General features: G+C 46.7%; 1 protein-coding gene across 1 annotated transcript; it reads left to right on the top strand.

Moving 5' to 3' along the window:
• Positions 1-291: 291 nt before the first annotated feature.
• LOC138515751 (protein starmaker-like) lies at positions 292-13553 on the top strand. The gene is made up of 5 exons (XM_069630454.1): positions 292-438; positions 6003-6069; positions 6170-6217; positions 7965-8195; positions 12448-13553. Exons 2-5 carry the CDS (start codon positions 6010-6012, stop codon positions 13063-13065), a joined length of 957 nt encoding a protein of 318 aa, XP_069486555.1. The 5' UTR covers positions 292-438; positions 6003-6009; the 3' UTR covers positions 13066-13553.
• Positions 13554-14669: the final 1116 nt, after the last annotated feature.

Genomic DNA, 14669 nt, shown 5'->3' with positions numbered 1-14669 from the left:
GTAATAGGGTAATTCGCGCTCAGGCCCAACATGTCTAGGAATAAAGTCTGCTGCAGGCCTGAGCTCCATGAAAACAGAAGCACTGGCAGCTGAACTCTTCCTCGTGTTCACCGGCGGCGCTGCCTGCGCATAAACAAATGTTTAACTATAGAACGCGGTTTTTTCCAAAACCAAAAACCACAGGAGGAGGAAGTGTGGGCGACGTGGGCAGAGTCTGGGCAACCGAGAAGTGCGTGACGTCACGCGCTGCTGGCCGGTGATTGGCCGAGGGGTTTGGGGTAGCGCTTAAATAGCGGGAGGGAGAAGGAGCGCGCAGAGAACCTCAGCATCCCTCAGGAAGGACCTTGCCGAGCCGCCTCTTGCGCCCCCTGCTGGTGCTGCTGCTGCAGAACAAGAAGCCAGATAACTCCAGAACTCCACGTTTCCACACAAGGAAAGGTAATGCAGTTTAATTACTTCTTTTTTTTACGTGTTTATTTTCATTTTATTCAGAAAGACACATAGCAAAGGTAAAATCAAAGAAAAAGACAACATTACATAAGAGCAATGAGAGCTTATGCTGATTTGATTTTAGGCTGTTCATGACCCGGAACACTTGTGAACTGCTACTGCGCACAAGTCTCTTTGGGAGAAGGATAAAGTGCGGGAACTGTGTTTTACACATTAGTCCAGAAATTAGTTAATTCATCTTGAGCCCTTAGCAAGCCTTCTGTAACTCGAGGTGGTAACCTGCATGTAATCGTGATGCTCCTCGTGTGAAGAGAAGGGAATGCGTTTTACAAAGTGCTCAATGCTGGTGTTTCTAAGCGCTCCTAAGACATATTAGTGAACAGATGCATAAGGACTCCTAGACATCAGTTCTCTTGGTCCTGTCTCTCAAAATTGAGAACGTTTTCAAAAGGAGATGAGGGGTTTGCTCAGGATCCACTGTAACAGCTGGAGAATGAATGGGTAGCACCCAGGGGTCATGATTTCATAGTGAGACATAGTGCCACTAGATCACAGCTTCTCTGAAGGCCTCCCCACCCTTCTCCATATGAGCTGTCATAGCTAAATGTGCAAATGGTATTTAGTATGTTTCTTTGCAGTTGTGTGCAGTTGAGAGGGTCTCGGACAGAAGGGGATATATTGATTTGCCCAGGATCACACATTATGATCAAGTTGGGGAGCAAAGTTTCATGGTCTGAAGATGAACAATTAGCCCTGATGGGGTCCAACTGGGACAGTAGGTTCATGAGTCTCACACATGGGGTATGATATGTCAGGAACGCCCAATGCAGGATTATACTTAGAATGTAGATGTACTCTTCTAAAGGCCGCCACATAGAAGCTTCATGGCCTCTTTCTATACAGTGTATCTTAATCGTCTGTCATGCTCACGCTATGAAATTGTTTAATTTGAAGAAAAGTTATTTTGGTGGGTGATGCATGATATAGTATAAACCGTGGTACAGACACCCTACCTAAGCGCGCAGACATGTGAAGAGGAAGAGGAACGGGTCCCAAAAAGGACAGGGTTTATGCAAAGGTAGTCATTTGTGAAAATAGGTTTCAGCACTTTACGAAGTTGGGACTGCTGCTGTTAACAGCAAGATAAGAGAAGTAATATGTACGTGGGTGTTCTCTTTAAAAGTGGTATTAATTTCCTTTAGTGCAGCTGATGTGTAATTGAAAACTCACAAGTCTCTCTATTCCCGCGGGCACAGACTTCGTCCCGCTTCCGCTGTCTCCCGTCCATCTCTTGCTGCCCCAACTCTATAGGAGAGCAGTGTAGGGTTAATCCGGAGTGTGCCTGCCTGCCCCCCTCTGCCTGGCCTCAGTTCAAGGCCCTGCTCACCTGCTGGGATGCAGGAAGCACACTCTGTGTGGTGCGGTGTCTGCATTTCCTGCATTCCGCACTTGGGTGTGTATTAATGCTGACAGTATCACAGATCTGCAGAGTCTGGAAGGTGGTATGGTGCTGCTTTACAAAACACCTCAGTACGTCGCGGGTCAGGGGTGTGGGGGGTATTTCAAGAAGTGCCGCCTTAATGGGCCCCTCCCTTTTCAGACATCTCCTCTGTGATAATACATACACCTCTGGCAGCCAGGGGGCGATGGAGAGCAGAGATGGGAGGCCATACACATGACCTGAAGCCATTTGGCAGATCTCTGGGTCTGCGCCCCTTGGTGGGAGTGCTTTGGGGCGATGGGGTGGATCTGGACGCTCCTAGAAGGGACGTAGATGAGGGGGTTTTAAAATGCGCAGTGTGTTTTTGAAACAAGCAGGTACAAATACTAGAAGCTTGTGGCTCACTTGTGAAATGGGAATCTAAGCAAATCTTGCCTTTTTGCATTCCTGGTATCCATGGACTACCAGGCTCTATACCCCAGGACACTGCTTCCGTCAGCTCGAGGTCCGTAGAGGTCACTCTTCCCTCTAATCTAGAGGTTTATTCAGACCCTAGAGGATTTATGGGGTGTTACAGTCCAGTTATCTGCAGGGATCTCCCCCACTAGACACCACCAGAAATAACTCTGATGTACACATTGCTAGTCGCAGCAATGGGGCTAAGGACTGAATGGGCATGGACTATGCTCCCTTCCCAGTCATTTGGGGGAAAAGGTTAACCCTATGGGAAGGCACCTCAATCTTGGCCAGCGCCCCCTGGTCCACAGAATTTAATTGGATCTCACACCTTCAAATAGTAATTATTTATTTTTAATGTATCGCCTTTTCTTCAAAACTCCAACCCATGGAGCTGTGCTCCCTGATATCTGACACTAGACTGCCCCTTCAAGGAGAGGCCTCTGCGAACATTACTGCCAAGGATTCCAGTCCCCGGTGCCCTCGTTCCCGCAGCTTGCACAAGTAGCGCTCCACTGTAAACCTTCAGACAGGTGCCTGGAAGTCCTGAATTTGCCGTCTGTGCTATAACCACCCCATTCTTCATGTAACATGTTGTATTGGGAGCATAGACGCGAGGTTTAAGTGCAACACTGGAGACTGCATCTATATCCCATTAGTGCTGCCTGTCTGTCTGACAGGTGCCGGTCACCATTGTTCGTAGACTTGCGACAGGTCGGCTCTTTCTGGCTGCCACTCACGGCCACAGACCTTCTCTTACACGCTTATGCATCTGCCAAACTCCATGAGCGACCAGTAGAAACGGACTTTGCATACCTCTGATGGGTGGGACTTCTCTCCCCACGTCCAATCCTACGTGTGTCCGTCCTGTCCCCTGGCTTCAAGTACTGAGGGCACAGCTTGTTTGCACCGTATGCCCCCAGTTGCTCCTGACACGTGTCTCTGCTCAGGCCTCCGCTGTCTGCCACTAGAGTCTTGGCAAGTAGATGCTCAGGGCAATACTTCCATTCCGCGTGTTGAAGCTGCTCCATCACATCCATCGGCCTCCCCATTTCACCTTCATTATCAAAGCATTGTGGGTTACAGTCAGAAGGAAAGTACTAGAATCTGAGTAACTTCACTTAACATTGACATACTCATGGAGAGGTGTGCTCGATTCACACAAAAGTTGCTGTGAGTAGTTCTGCCGGCCGTACTCCTGGCTGACTAGGAGTAACTCGGGAGTAAGTCAGAGTTACTTTTGGAAGCTCCTTTGTGGCTCATCCTCTTCATGTTTCTATGTCTATATGCACTCGTACCACTCTCTCACTCTCTCTCTCTCTCTCTCTCTGTGGATACTGCTGTCATTCATCGTTTTCTCTCTGCCCCTGTTACATTCAGATATGCACCTTTTTAATGTCCATTCTTCTTCCCATTGTGTTCTTGGTTTTCTCTTTTTACGGTTAAGATTTATATCTCCTTGGATGTATTTTTTACTGCAAATGTCCAGTACTGACATAGCGCCTGATAATTGAGTTGGTCTATTTCTAGGTGTTAACACTTTTGCAAATAATATAGCTAGGAAGAGGGATGACTTCGATTTGACCAGGATCACACAACTTGTACAACTGTGGTCTTGGGATTAGAATTCAAATTTTCAGATTCCAAACTCGACATGTTTACAGCACAAGTCCTCCTTAAATACAGGGCAGTTTCTAGTTGATTTGGTGCCCAATGCGAAACACTAGGAATGCACCCCTGCACACCCCATCCCGTGTGCCACTCCCACCGCACCACGTGGGCCACTCCCGCTGCACCACGCGGTCCACTCCCACCACTCCCCGTGCGCCACTCCCAAACTACACCGTTAAGGAACTCCTACCCAAAGTGAAACAGTCCGTCACGCAAGGAATGAATTGCCATTTGCAACGGTGGACCACTTTTTCATTGGTGCCCAAGACAATTTTATGCCCCAGTCGCACTTAGGCTGCAGATAATGAGGACTGGGCACACCAAGAGAACATGAATATGGCATAGGATGCAGTATATACAACCCACAAAGAATACAAGATGTTGAAGGGGGTTTGGAGGCAACCTAAGCCAAATGGGCAATGACAAGGAGACACCTGAACTCATTAAACAATCACTTTAAAAATCTTTGAATGGGAATCAAGTGTATGCTTTAATAGAGTAAAGTCTGACTATTGACTTGTTATAAGGATACATGGACCCGGATTATTTATTCATGCAATGTTTGTCAGGTACCTGTATATTTATGTATTTTTGCAATGTTTAAAGAATATTTACTCAGCAGCAGTGATCAAAACTATTATCAGCATAATGAAGTAACTCATCACCAGTGCCTTGGAAGTGGTTTTAAGTGGAATTGATATATAGTTTGGAAAAGAACCAGCATGAAAGAAATAGCGCTGCTTTAAACTATTATTTTGGGCATTTCCTGGGCTTGCAGGGACGCACCGTGGGCCCAAATGGGTCTCCGTTTGTACTGTGTCTGGACCACGGTGTGTCCCTGCAAGGCCAAGACCCTTGAGTTATCCCCCCAAATCTCCGAGGAAGAAATGAATAAATACTTAAAGAAAGAGAAACAAGGGCATACAGTTAAACGTTTTTAAGCGCTTTTTATACTGCAATAGTGGTGCTTGTATGAATGTGAGTCAGAGAGTGTGAAGTGTTAGCTTGCACACATGCAGAGAGGCAAAGCTGCTTACAATGCACGCCCACTTCCCACATCCCACTGTACCTCCCCTCCCATCACAATGCCTGCACAAAACCATTCAGTGACCAATGGCCCATCATTAGTAGTTTCCTGCCGCATTGTGATGGGAGGAGCTGGTCTTAGGTGCAGGGGGAATTGTAGTGTTCTTATTGTTGTGCTTATGTCCCCACCCCACAACAAGTGCCGGGAAAGTGCTTGAGTAAACCTCTGTCAGAAGAGGCAGCGCCAGGAACTAACCCCATGGCTATCACGCGCCTGACAAACTGGGTAATTTCATCCCCTCAAGCATGGAGGGGCTCCAGGGACCGTGGCAATTGTGCCCTCTAGGCAATTGCGCCCCGGCAGCCGCCCGCCTCGCCTGGGTCAAGAAACGGCCTGCTTAAATAGAATTGGATGTTGGTCATTCTGCGATTTTATAGAAGATTCTTTGAAAGTTACTTATTTAACTGTATCTTCATGACGCTTTTAAAAAGTAGGCATAGATCTACTTTTGAAAAACAAAAAACGGTGCCCGGTTTCCTGCATAAAATGACGCTTGGGTCTCTGCTTAAAATGACGCTTGGCTCTCTGTGGAAAATGGCGCTTGGGTCTCTGCCTAAAATGGTGCTTGGGTCTCTGCATAAAATGGTGCTTGGGTCTCTGCATAAAATGGTGCTTGGGTTTCTGCATAAAATGACGCTTGGGTCACTGCATAAAATGGCGCTTGGGTCTCTGCATAAAATGGCACTTGGGTCCCTGCATAAAATAGCAGCCTAGTTCTCTGCAATAGTGGTGACTTCACCATCTTACTTGTGTGATGTAGCAGGAAACAAGAGGCTCTAATGGGAAAACCAACACTGCCAAAGTATTAAGAAGGATGCTGCAGTGGACGCTTAACCCATGTGATCTGCTGCCTCCCCATGTGCGCGCTGTCTCTAATCACTATTATTGTATCTGCAGGTCGACAATGAACATGAGGCTCGTCCTGCTCAGCCTTTGCCTCGTCGGCATGGCTTGTGCTCTGCCGGTAAGTGCATCTTGCATTACATATTAATACAATCCCTCAAGTCATTTGGACATGAAGAAAAATCATGTAACATTAATTTGACCTTTTTCCTTTTTGAAAGGCCCACCGATCCAAACGTTCTGCCAGCTCCGAAGACGCCAGTCACCAGGTGAGTGAGGCCCTGTGCTACACCCAACATGCCAGCAAAGCACCCACCCACCTGGGGCAGCGCACGCGGCATTGCAAAAACTATCTGCAAAGAGAATTACATCCTCTTTCTAACACTATTCTAGACCTTAGACAGAACCAGCCACAGCACAGCGTCCCGGAGAGTGCAGCACCGGTCACACACCCTGATCTGAGTCAACTCTTTGAATCGTGACTCTACTTTTTCTGACTCAATGGCAGTCCTGCATAAATACACAAGACTTTGATATTATATATCGCTCCAATATAACATAGTGGTCGCATAACAACCCCCCAGAATGCATTGCTCCATGTCATAGGCTACTTTCATATTGCCCCAAATCAGTCTTTTCTTATACCCCGCCCCGCTACCATATCATGCAATTCACCCATGCCCCTCTGGAATTTGACACCACTTCCGCACCTTCCTTCCGCATAGCTCCCACATCAAGGAGCGCTCCCTTATCATACACCCCTGGGCATCATACAGCGTTCACACACACTTCCGGTATTATGCACCACTTCTATACCACACACCCCTGCCACACATCTCCCATATCAAGTGCCACTCCTTTATCATACAGCCCTGGGGTATCATGTTCTGCACTGCTTCCACAGAGCTCACATATCAAGTGTGCCCTCCTCCTGTTTCAGAGTACAGAGCCATCAGCAGCGGGCAGCCCTTTCATTCAAGGGGCTATGGTCAAAGCGTTGCACCACGCAGCTCCTTGAATGAAAGCGCTGCATGTCAGCTGAGGCACAATGGTGTCACACCTTTGATGCGCCCAGCCCCTTCTTTTGTTTGCGCCCCAGCTCTACTTCATTTAGCAGCCTTACTTCGGAGACGCCCCATAACGGGAGCTACTCTCGATTTCTAATCCCCGAAAAGCACTGTCCATATGCATCACATCTCTTCTATCAATCAAAGCTCCTGTATCTTATACAGCTCTCATATCATTCTATGCACATCCATACTGTTCACTTGCACCCAGCTTTGGCTGGGGTCCACACTATAATAACTTTCCAACGGCCACCAAAAAAAAGCCAAATTAATTCAGTCCTTGTGACGCCCCTGATCATGTGGGATTGCACCGTTTTAGCTAATTTTCTTTACTGTTATGTTGTACATTGAGGTGCATTTCTGCTGACGGCCATTTTGGAATGGGCTCGGGTTGAACCAGCCGATTCCCTGACTTGAAAAGAAATCAATGTACTCAGAGCAGGGGGCACTATGGCTGACCGTAACATTGCTCATTTTGCTTTTTTGTAAATTACCTGTCAAAGGTAGAATGAAATTCGCCCTTTCAGAATTGGCGATTTAATCCTTCAGTATTAAAATGTGGCTTCGACACAATCCCTGCTGAAGAATTGTTGTGCCGCGTTCTCACTGCTCTTTTAAAGACCTGCTTCTCCTGGCCTGTAGTTCTGGTGGCAGGACGTTGCCCTGCTTGAAATGCGGAAAGTCAGCCGTGCCAGCGAAAGATCCCTTTAAAGTTACATAGGCAGGCAGAGCTAGAGACGGACACACATTTAAATGACATGTGACCCCATTCCTCCAACAAGAACAGAGTCTCCTGGGAAATGATAGAGAAGGAAAAGGTACTCGAACAAATGAAAGCACATGATTGCACGAGCTTGATTTTAGTTTCTCACCCATCAACAACCAACCACACCTTGCATGCGCTTTGCAATGTAGTCTTTAATTCCACCAACCAATGTTCCGTTTTCAGAGTGAACCCATAGATGTGTCCAACGAGAGCAACAGCCATGATTCAGACTCCGACTCTTCGGAGGAAGAGCTGCCCGCAGCCACAACCGCTGCCCCTTCCACCGAATCCCAAACCGACGACTACACTGCTGACCCCTTCACAAGAGGGGACAATGCCGGCAGAGGAGACAGTGATGCAGACCACCCCTTCGTAGCAAAAGTCTGGAAGAGCGCTGTGAAACGCGACACCCAGGTAAGGCCGAGACTCGTGCTTCTATTCCACACGGAAGCCATTTTGATCTGTCTGAATCCCTTTTGCTTTAAGTACCATTCTCAGATTGCTTTTCACTGTCACTTCAAAGTAAGGCTTCCCAAGCTCAAAGATTCTGTGTTGGCAGGCCAGTGGCACCAGAAGCAAGGAAGGATTTGTCAAAGTTAATCACATGACAGGCTTCGGGACTGCTCCCACCCCAGTCCTCTTATTTCTTTTAAGGCATGGGCCTGTTGGGAAATCTGCCAATGTCCATATAGCTCAGGCTGCCTCTTCTCTCCCATCTTTAGAAGGGATGCACAGGCTAGATGAGGCACCAGGGATCACCACTAAGATGCCTCCTGCTGCCCTTATCACAATGTCATGGCAGCCTCGCGGTGAGGTGCTATCACCCTCCTCCGTCATGACAAAGGGCCTGATTCACAGAGCGTTTTTCTATGGGTTCGCGCCATTATAAAACACGTCTGTGAATCAGGCCCTAAGAGTGGTTGATCCCTGATACTGATAAAACAGCACCCTCCCCCACGTACCTCTATAAGGACATGTGATTTTATAACACCCATACAGGAAGTAGCATGGAATTCCAGAGGGGCACATACAGTACAATGAAAGCCCAGCCGCCACATGTTCTTAGTTTTTAATGGGGGACCTGCAGCAAATGCAAGTTTCTATATCCATGGGACCATGTCATAGTTTAGCATAATACATGGGGGTCCTTGCTGGTAAATGGCACTTTGGCAAACATGAGCTTCATGCGGAGGACTGGTGGAAGCCATTGCTAACACCTGCCCCACTTGGCAAATATGGCTCTGCCAGGCAGACTGCACATAATACGGAGTGCCATGTTCTAAACTACCAGAGGCATTAGAATAAATATGCCCACAAGTCCTAGGAAACAGCAATCTCATAGTCTAGGGCCAGGCTCAACATGCCACTCGGGTCCAAGGTCATGACACAGGAGAAGGCCCTCGTCACATGTGTGTGCCATGTGGTTGGAAACAGTGTCTGGAGACTGATTCTGCCTAGGGGTAATTTCGAGTTTGGCATCCAGAATGAGCCACGGATATTTCCCTCTGCCATGCGGGTCTGGAGGAAGGGACCTCCCTTACTATCAACACTGCTGCTTCCCTGTTGGTATCTGAAGGGCATCAATTCAGCTAAACCCCCCTCTAATGTGGACAGCCAGCAGTATGCCCCCCAAATAGATGCTGAGCTCTTGTTAAATTGGAAGCCACGCATAAAGGGGCCGGATCGCCTAATGAGGGCCAAGCAAGTGCTTTTTTTGCACGGTTGCTGGGCAGTTTTGCACAAGTAGCAGTTAAATGAAGGTCGACATTTGTACCAACTGACCACCAGGACACATTTGCAGCAACTGACGAGTGAAAAATGACATTACTACAAAATGACACCCCCCAGGGCAATTTATGTTATCTGACCCTAAAAGTTCAAAGCAATATGATTATATTTAGGGAACCGCTGCCAGTGCCTGGAAGGCAGCCCTTAAATGTGTTCATGCCACAGTGTCTCCCATAATGCATCTTCACGGTGCCTCTCTTTTATTCTTCCATGTGGCATCTGCAAACATGTTCTCCTCTGTACCCCAAAAGGCCTCAAGCCTTGCTGCAATGTGCTGTGCTCAAATTAAACCATAGTCTATTTGGAAATAATCCATCAAACTCACAAAAATGGCAGCAATAGAACCAATTAAAATACAATAAATTCAGTTCAAACCAGGAGTGTCATAAGCATTAAATATACAATTAAATAACTTAAAAACGCATTTCTTCATTAAAAAAATGATCCCCTTATAAAATGTGTTCAAATAAGAATGTCCAAAAATTGATTTCTTGCTTTCCAGGTCCTCCTCAAATAGGTAAGAAATCCCCAAGCAACAACCCAAGGCTCACCTTGAAACAAAAAAAGGTTAATGCTGGCCGACATTGGCGACATTTCCACTGTTACAAAATTAGAGTGATCGTCATTTTGGTTCTTTTTGTCTCGATAAGTGTGACACCCCCTTTGAGATGTCTACAAATCCTATGCCTAAATAATCAAACTCTTTCACCCTTGGGATTACAGAGCCATTACTGTGCATCCCATACATCCCAGTGCTTCCCTCTCCCAGCCATAAATGCCATAGCCGATTTTGGTGTGGTAATTTTGAAATCTAAGTTTGTCATAAAATGAGTGTACACATTAATTAATTCCTGAAGGTCATTTGGGGTCCGAGCTATAATAACAGTGCCGTTGGCATAGGCTAAAAGGGGGAACATTCTATAACCCACCCACGGAAAGTCTGCATTTGAATCAACAAATGCCTTATAAAAACCATCTATAAAAAGTGTAAATAAAACCGCCACCAGAACACATCCCTGGCGGACTCCTGTATCCCCAACAAAATATCCGGTGCTTTGTCCCTGCTCCCCATATCGAACACTGGCCTTAGTGCCCTCATGCACCAATTGCAAAACCCTCAATAGCCGACTCGGGCACCCCATGGACCCAAGCACCGACCAAAGCTTTTCTCTATTGACTTTGTCAAAGGCGGTGCTTGGGTCCATGAAGGTCAAATAACTAGGTCTGCCCTTCACAAAGACAGATTGTGACCCCACCAAATATACATTTAAAGCTTGAGCACAGATCCCCGCACCTGGTCTAAAACCGTATTGTACATCTGCCAGCACTGATTCAGCTGAGATCCAATTCTAAATGCGGGCCGATAATGTGCAACCAAACATTTTGAGCGATCTATCTAGGAGCGATATTGGTCTATAGACTCCCACGATCTGCTTTTTTTATAAATTTGATAAATGATAGCATTTTTCCATGAATGCAGGAATTCCCCTGTTTGCAGAAATGCATTAAAGCAAATGTTCAGCAGTGGGGCCCATAGATCCACCGCCCCCTTATAAAGGCCCGCAGGGACCGCATCCGGGCCAGGAGCTCTATTATGTGCTTGTTGGTTAATCGCATTTTCAACCTCCCTCAATGAGAACTGGATCAATGGGCTCTGTACCCCTGTAGTAGACCCATCCACAGAGCCCTCGTACAAAGCAGGAAAATAATCCACCCAAGCCTTCACCGCCACATGTGTTTTTCTCAGTTTCTTCTCTTTTTGTATGGGGCAGCCCGCTCCTGAAACAAACTCACAGAACCTTTTAGAGTCATTTGAGGAAACAACAATCAGCAGCTCCTCCCAAGCTTTGTGCTCCAGAAGCTCTTTACTGCCAATTTATATTCGGCCCTGGACCTGATGATTTTCCCCCCTATGGCTATCTGGGTCCTTGAAAGCCTTCAACAATCGCTTCTTTGATTGTTTACATTCCTCATTAAACAAGCTGTTCTCCTCCCTTTTTTATTTTTGAAGTCAAGCTGTTACATATTTGTAAGAGAAAACATCAACTCCTCGAACATTTTTGTTACCTTTGCTGGGGACTGAAAGTTATCAAAAATTGGATGCATTATATTTAGATTGGATAACACAAGTTGCTGTTGCATAGTCGAAGGATTGCGTTTGGCCAATTAAATTTTCTCCTACAGTGAGTATTAACCTCACACAGATCTAAGTTATGGGAGGCTGGTGTGGTCAAGTGGATATATTCCCACTGTATGGTAAGCCTCAGTGGGAAAAGGTGGCTGCAGATTTCCTGTGTTACCTCAAAGGCTTTTATCAGATGCCAATGGCAAACATGCATGAAAAAGTCGTCTATTGGAGACGACCCCTGTGTGTTTCTAAAGGTCAGAGCCCCTGGTACGCAATCTCCATTCCAGTAACCACCGCCCCATTTGTAGGCCATTAGCACAAATCAAGCATCTGTTCAGCATCTGTGGGAGTGCAGTACCATAGACAGTATCTTCAGTATCATCATACAATTCCACCGGAATCCCGTTGCCAAGTTTGATGTTAAAATCTCCATCCAACACCAACATTGTCCGATAATCAAGTGTTGGAAGAACAATACTTTCCATGATTTCTTTCAATGATCCTAGCATATTCGATTCTGCTATATGCAATCTGTTATAGAAATTAACAATTAATATTCCATCCCCTTGAGTGCGGGTCATAATAATATATTGTATGCAATCTGAATTGTTTCTATTACCTTAGTTTGATATGACATAGAGGCCCTAATCAATATCGCTAAACCCCTGTACCAACACCCTCTATTATTCTTGCCTGCAGCGGCAAAAAATGTGTGTTACCCAGGCTAATCATTTTGTGTTTGTCACGCAGGATATGCTGGATACCACAGCGGAGCAGGCAGATGAACCAGAAGATGCCGACAAACTCTTTGAGGCCTCAGATGATACCGATGTGAAAGATGCCACCAGCCACCAAGACACGGCAATCAGCACTGAGCATAACAGCCAGGAGGATAGCAAGCAATCTCAGCCTGACCACAGCATGGAAGAAGATAGTCACCCTGATAGCCACTCAAGCAATGAGAGCCCTGAAACCCACGCCAGCAACGAGAGCCCGGAAACCCATCCTGACCACAGCATGGAAGAAGACAACCATGCCAGCAACGAGAGCTCTGAAACCCAGCCTGACCACAGCGTGGAAGAAGACAACCACGCCAGCAACGAGAGCCCTGAAACCCAGCCTGACCACAGCTTGGAAGTAGACAACCATCACAGCAGTGAGAGCCCTGAAGTCCAACCTGACCACAGCGTGGAAGAGGACAAGCAACCTGAGACCCACACTAGCAATGAGAGCCCCGAACATCATGTGCTACTGCGCGGCCTGAAACAAGCAACCCCTACCCCTGACACAGAGAGCAGTGAAAGCTCAGAAAGTCAAGAGGACTCCTTGCCACATAACAGTGTTGAGAGCACTGATGCTGCCATATGAAGCCCCCAAGATCAAAAGTAACTGGGGTAACTGGGCTCTGTTTGAATTTGTTGGTGTAAAATACAATCTCAACTTCAAATCTGGTTTTCTGTTTTTAAAAGGTGTTTTTGCTAGGATATGCTCATGGCGAAACATTGTTTTTCAAGGTCTCAGAAATGTTTCCAGGTGACACAGAAAGAATGTATGGTCATTTTGCAGCAGCTGCAATGGTGTTTGACACCCGATGTACAGTATTCGTCTATATATTAGTAGGAGATACCCACCCCTTTCCTTCTTTTTCTGTGCAATAATCTCAAGAAATTATGCAAATATTTAATATTCTTCTAATGGTTTGTTATGATGAAAATATGTAATATTCACTTGAAAATAGTTTTATACACTTTGGAGTTAAAGTTACCTCTTATAATGCTGCCACCTGGCAGTATAAGATCACATTGTATATTTTGCTATAATTTTTATAAATTGAATAAAATGTATAATAACGTTGACGTGGTTTATTCAGGCGTCGATTTACGTTACATTCAGTTCAGGCTATGATGGGGTCTGGCCGCAATTAGCAATGAGGGGATTAATCTGCGACAGAAGTTCAATTTGAGCAATTCTTTTTATTACTTTTGTTCTCGACTTGAACTGTTTTATACCCTTGGCGCTTCCTGGTGACTAACATATAGGGTCGCCTTTTCAATGGTGCTGTTGGTCAAATGGAGACATGAATGTGAGGCGCAATGCACTTCCGTCGAAATTTCCCGCTCAGCCTCATTTTCGTGTTCACACAAGGCGGTGGAGTAGCACGGGGCATATGTGAGACAAGGCTGCCTCTTCAGAGTTTGCGCTTTGCTCGTTTGCTGGCACTGTTCGCCAACCACAGGGTACATTTGCTCTGCTTCCCTGACTCTGCTTCCATTCATTTAGGAAAACTGACTTTCTTCCAACTAAGCTAGAGCTGTGCATTTATAATGGAATGGTAGGACAATCAAATTGCCCACCAACAAAACGCTGCCAATTATATAGTTCTGTGTTATAACATGACATGTCATTTTCTGCAGGTCAGTCGACCAGGCCCTAAGATGGAAGCTTGAGCCTGCCACATGCACCCCCCACCAACCAGGCCCTAACATGGAAGCTTGAGCCTCCCACATGCATCCCAAGCCGACCAGGCCCTAAAGTGGAAGCTTGCGCCCCCTGCCAACCAGGCCCTAACATGGAAGCTTGAGCCTGCCACATGCACCCCACGTCGACCAGGCCCTAACATGGAAGCTTGAGCCCCCCACATGCAACCCCGCCGACCAGGCCCTAACAAAGCTTGAGCCCCCCACATGCACCCCCCGCCTACCAGGCCCTAACATGGAAGCTTCAGCCACCCACATGCACCCCCGCCAACCAGGCCCTAACATAGAAGCTTGAGCCCCCCACAAGCACCCCCCACCGACCAGGCCCTAACATGGAAGCTTCAGCCCCCCACATGCACTCCCCCCGCCGACCAGGCCCTAACATGGTAGCTTCAGCCTTGCACTTGCACCCCCCGCTGACAAAGCAATTAATATTCATGTACATCAAAGCAAACAGCTTCAACGTTGCAGCAAAAGTGCGGCCAGCTAGTGGCA

The sequence above is a fragment of the Ambystoma mexicanum genome, chromosome 6q (genome assembly GCF_040938575.1).
Source record: "Ambystoma mexicanum isolate Mex_15411 chromosome 6q, UKY_AmexF1_1, whole genome shotgun sequence".
In the NCBI taxonomy this organism is placed as follows: domain Eukaryota; kingdom Metazoa; phylum Chordata; class Amphibia; order Caudata; family Ambystomatidae; genus Ambystoma; species Ambystoma mexicanum.
Note: the sequence above shows the minus strand (reverse complement) of the source record. Positions and strands in the feature narration are given on the sequence as shown.

Excerpts from the sequence above, each read along its gene's own strand:
- LOC138515751 (XM_069630454.1), top strand. The coding sequence starts at position 6,010 with ATGAACATGAGGCTCGTCCTGCTCAGCCTTTGCCTCGTCGGCATGGCT. Across the intron at positions 6,070-6,169 it reads GCATGGCTTGTGCTCTGCCG|GCCCACCGATCCAAACGTTC; the intron begins GTAAGTGCATCT and ends CCTTTTTGAAAG. Across the intron at positions 8,196-12,447 it reads CTGTGAAACGCGACACCCAG|GATATGCTGGATACCACAGC; the intron begins GTAAGGCCGAGA and ends TTTGTCACGCAG.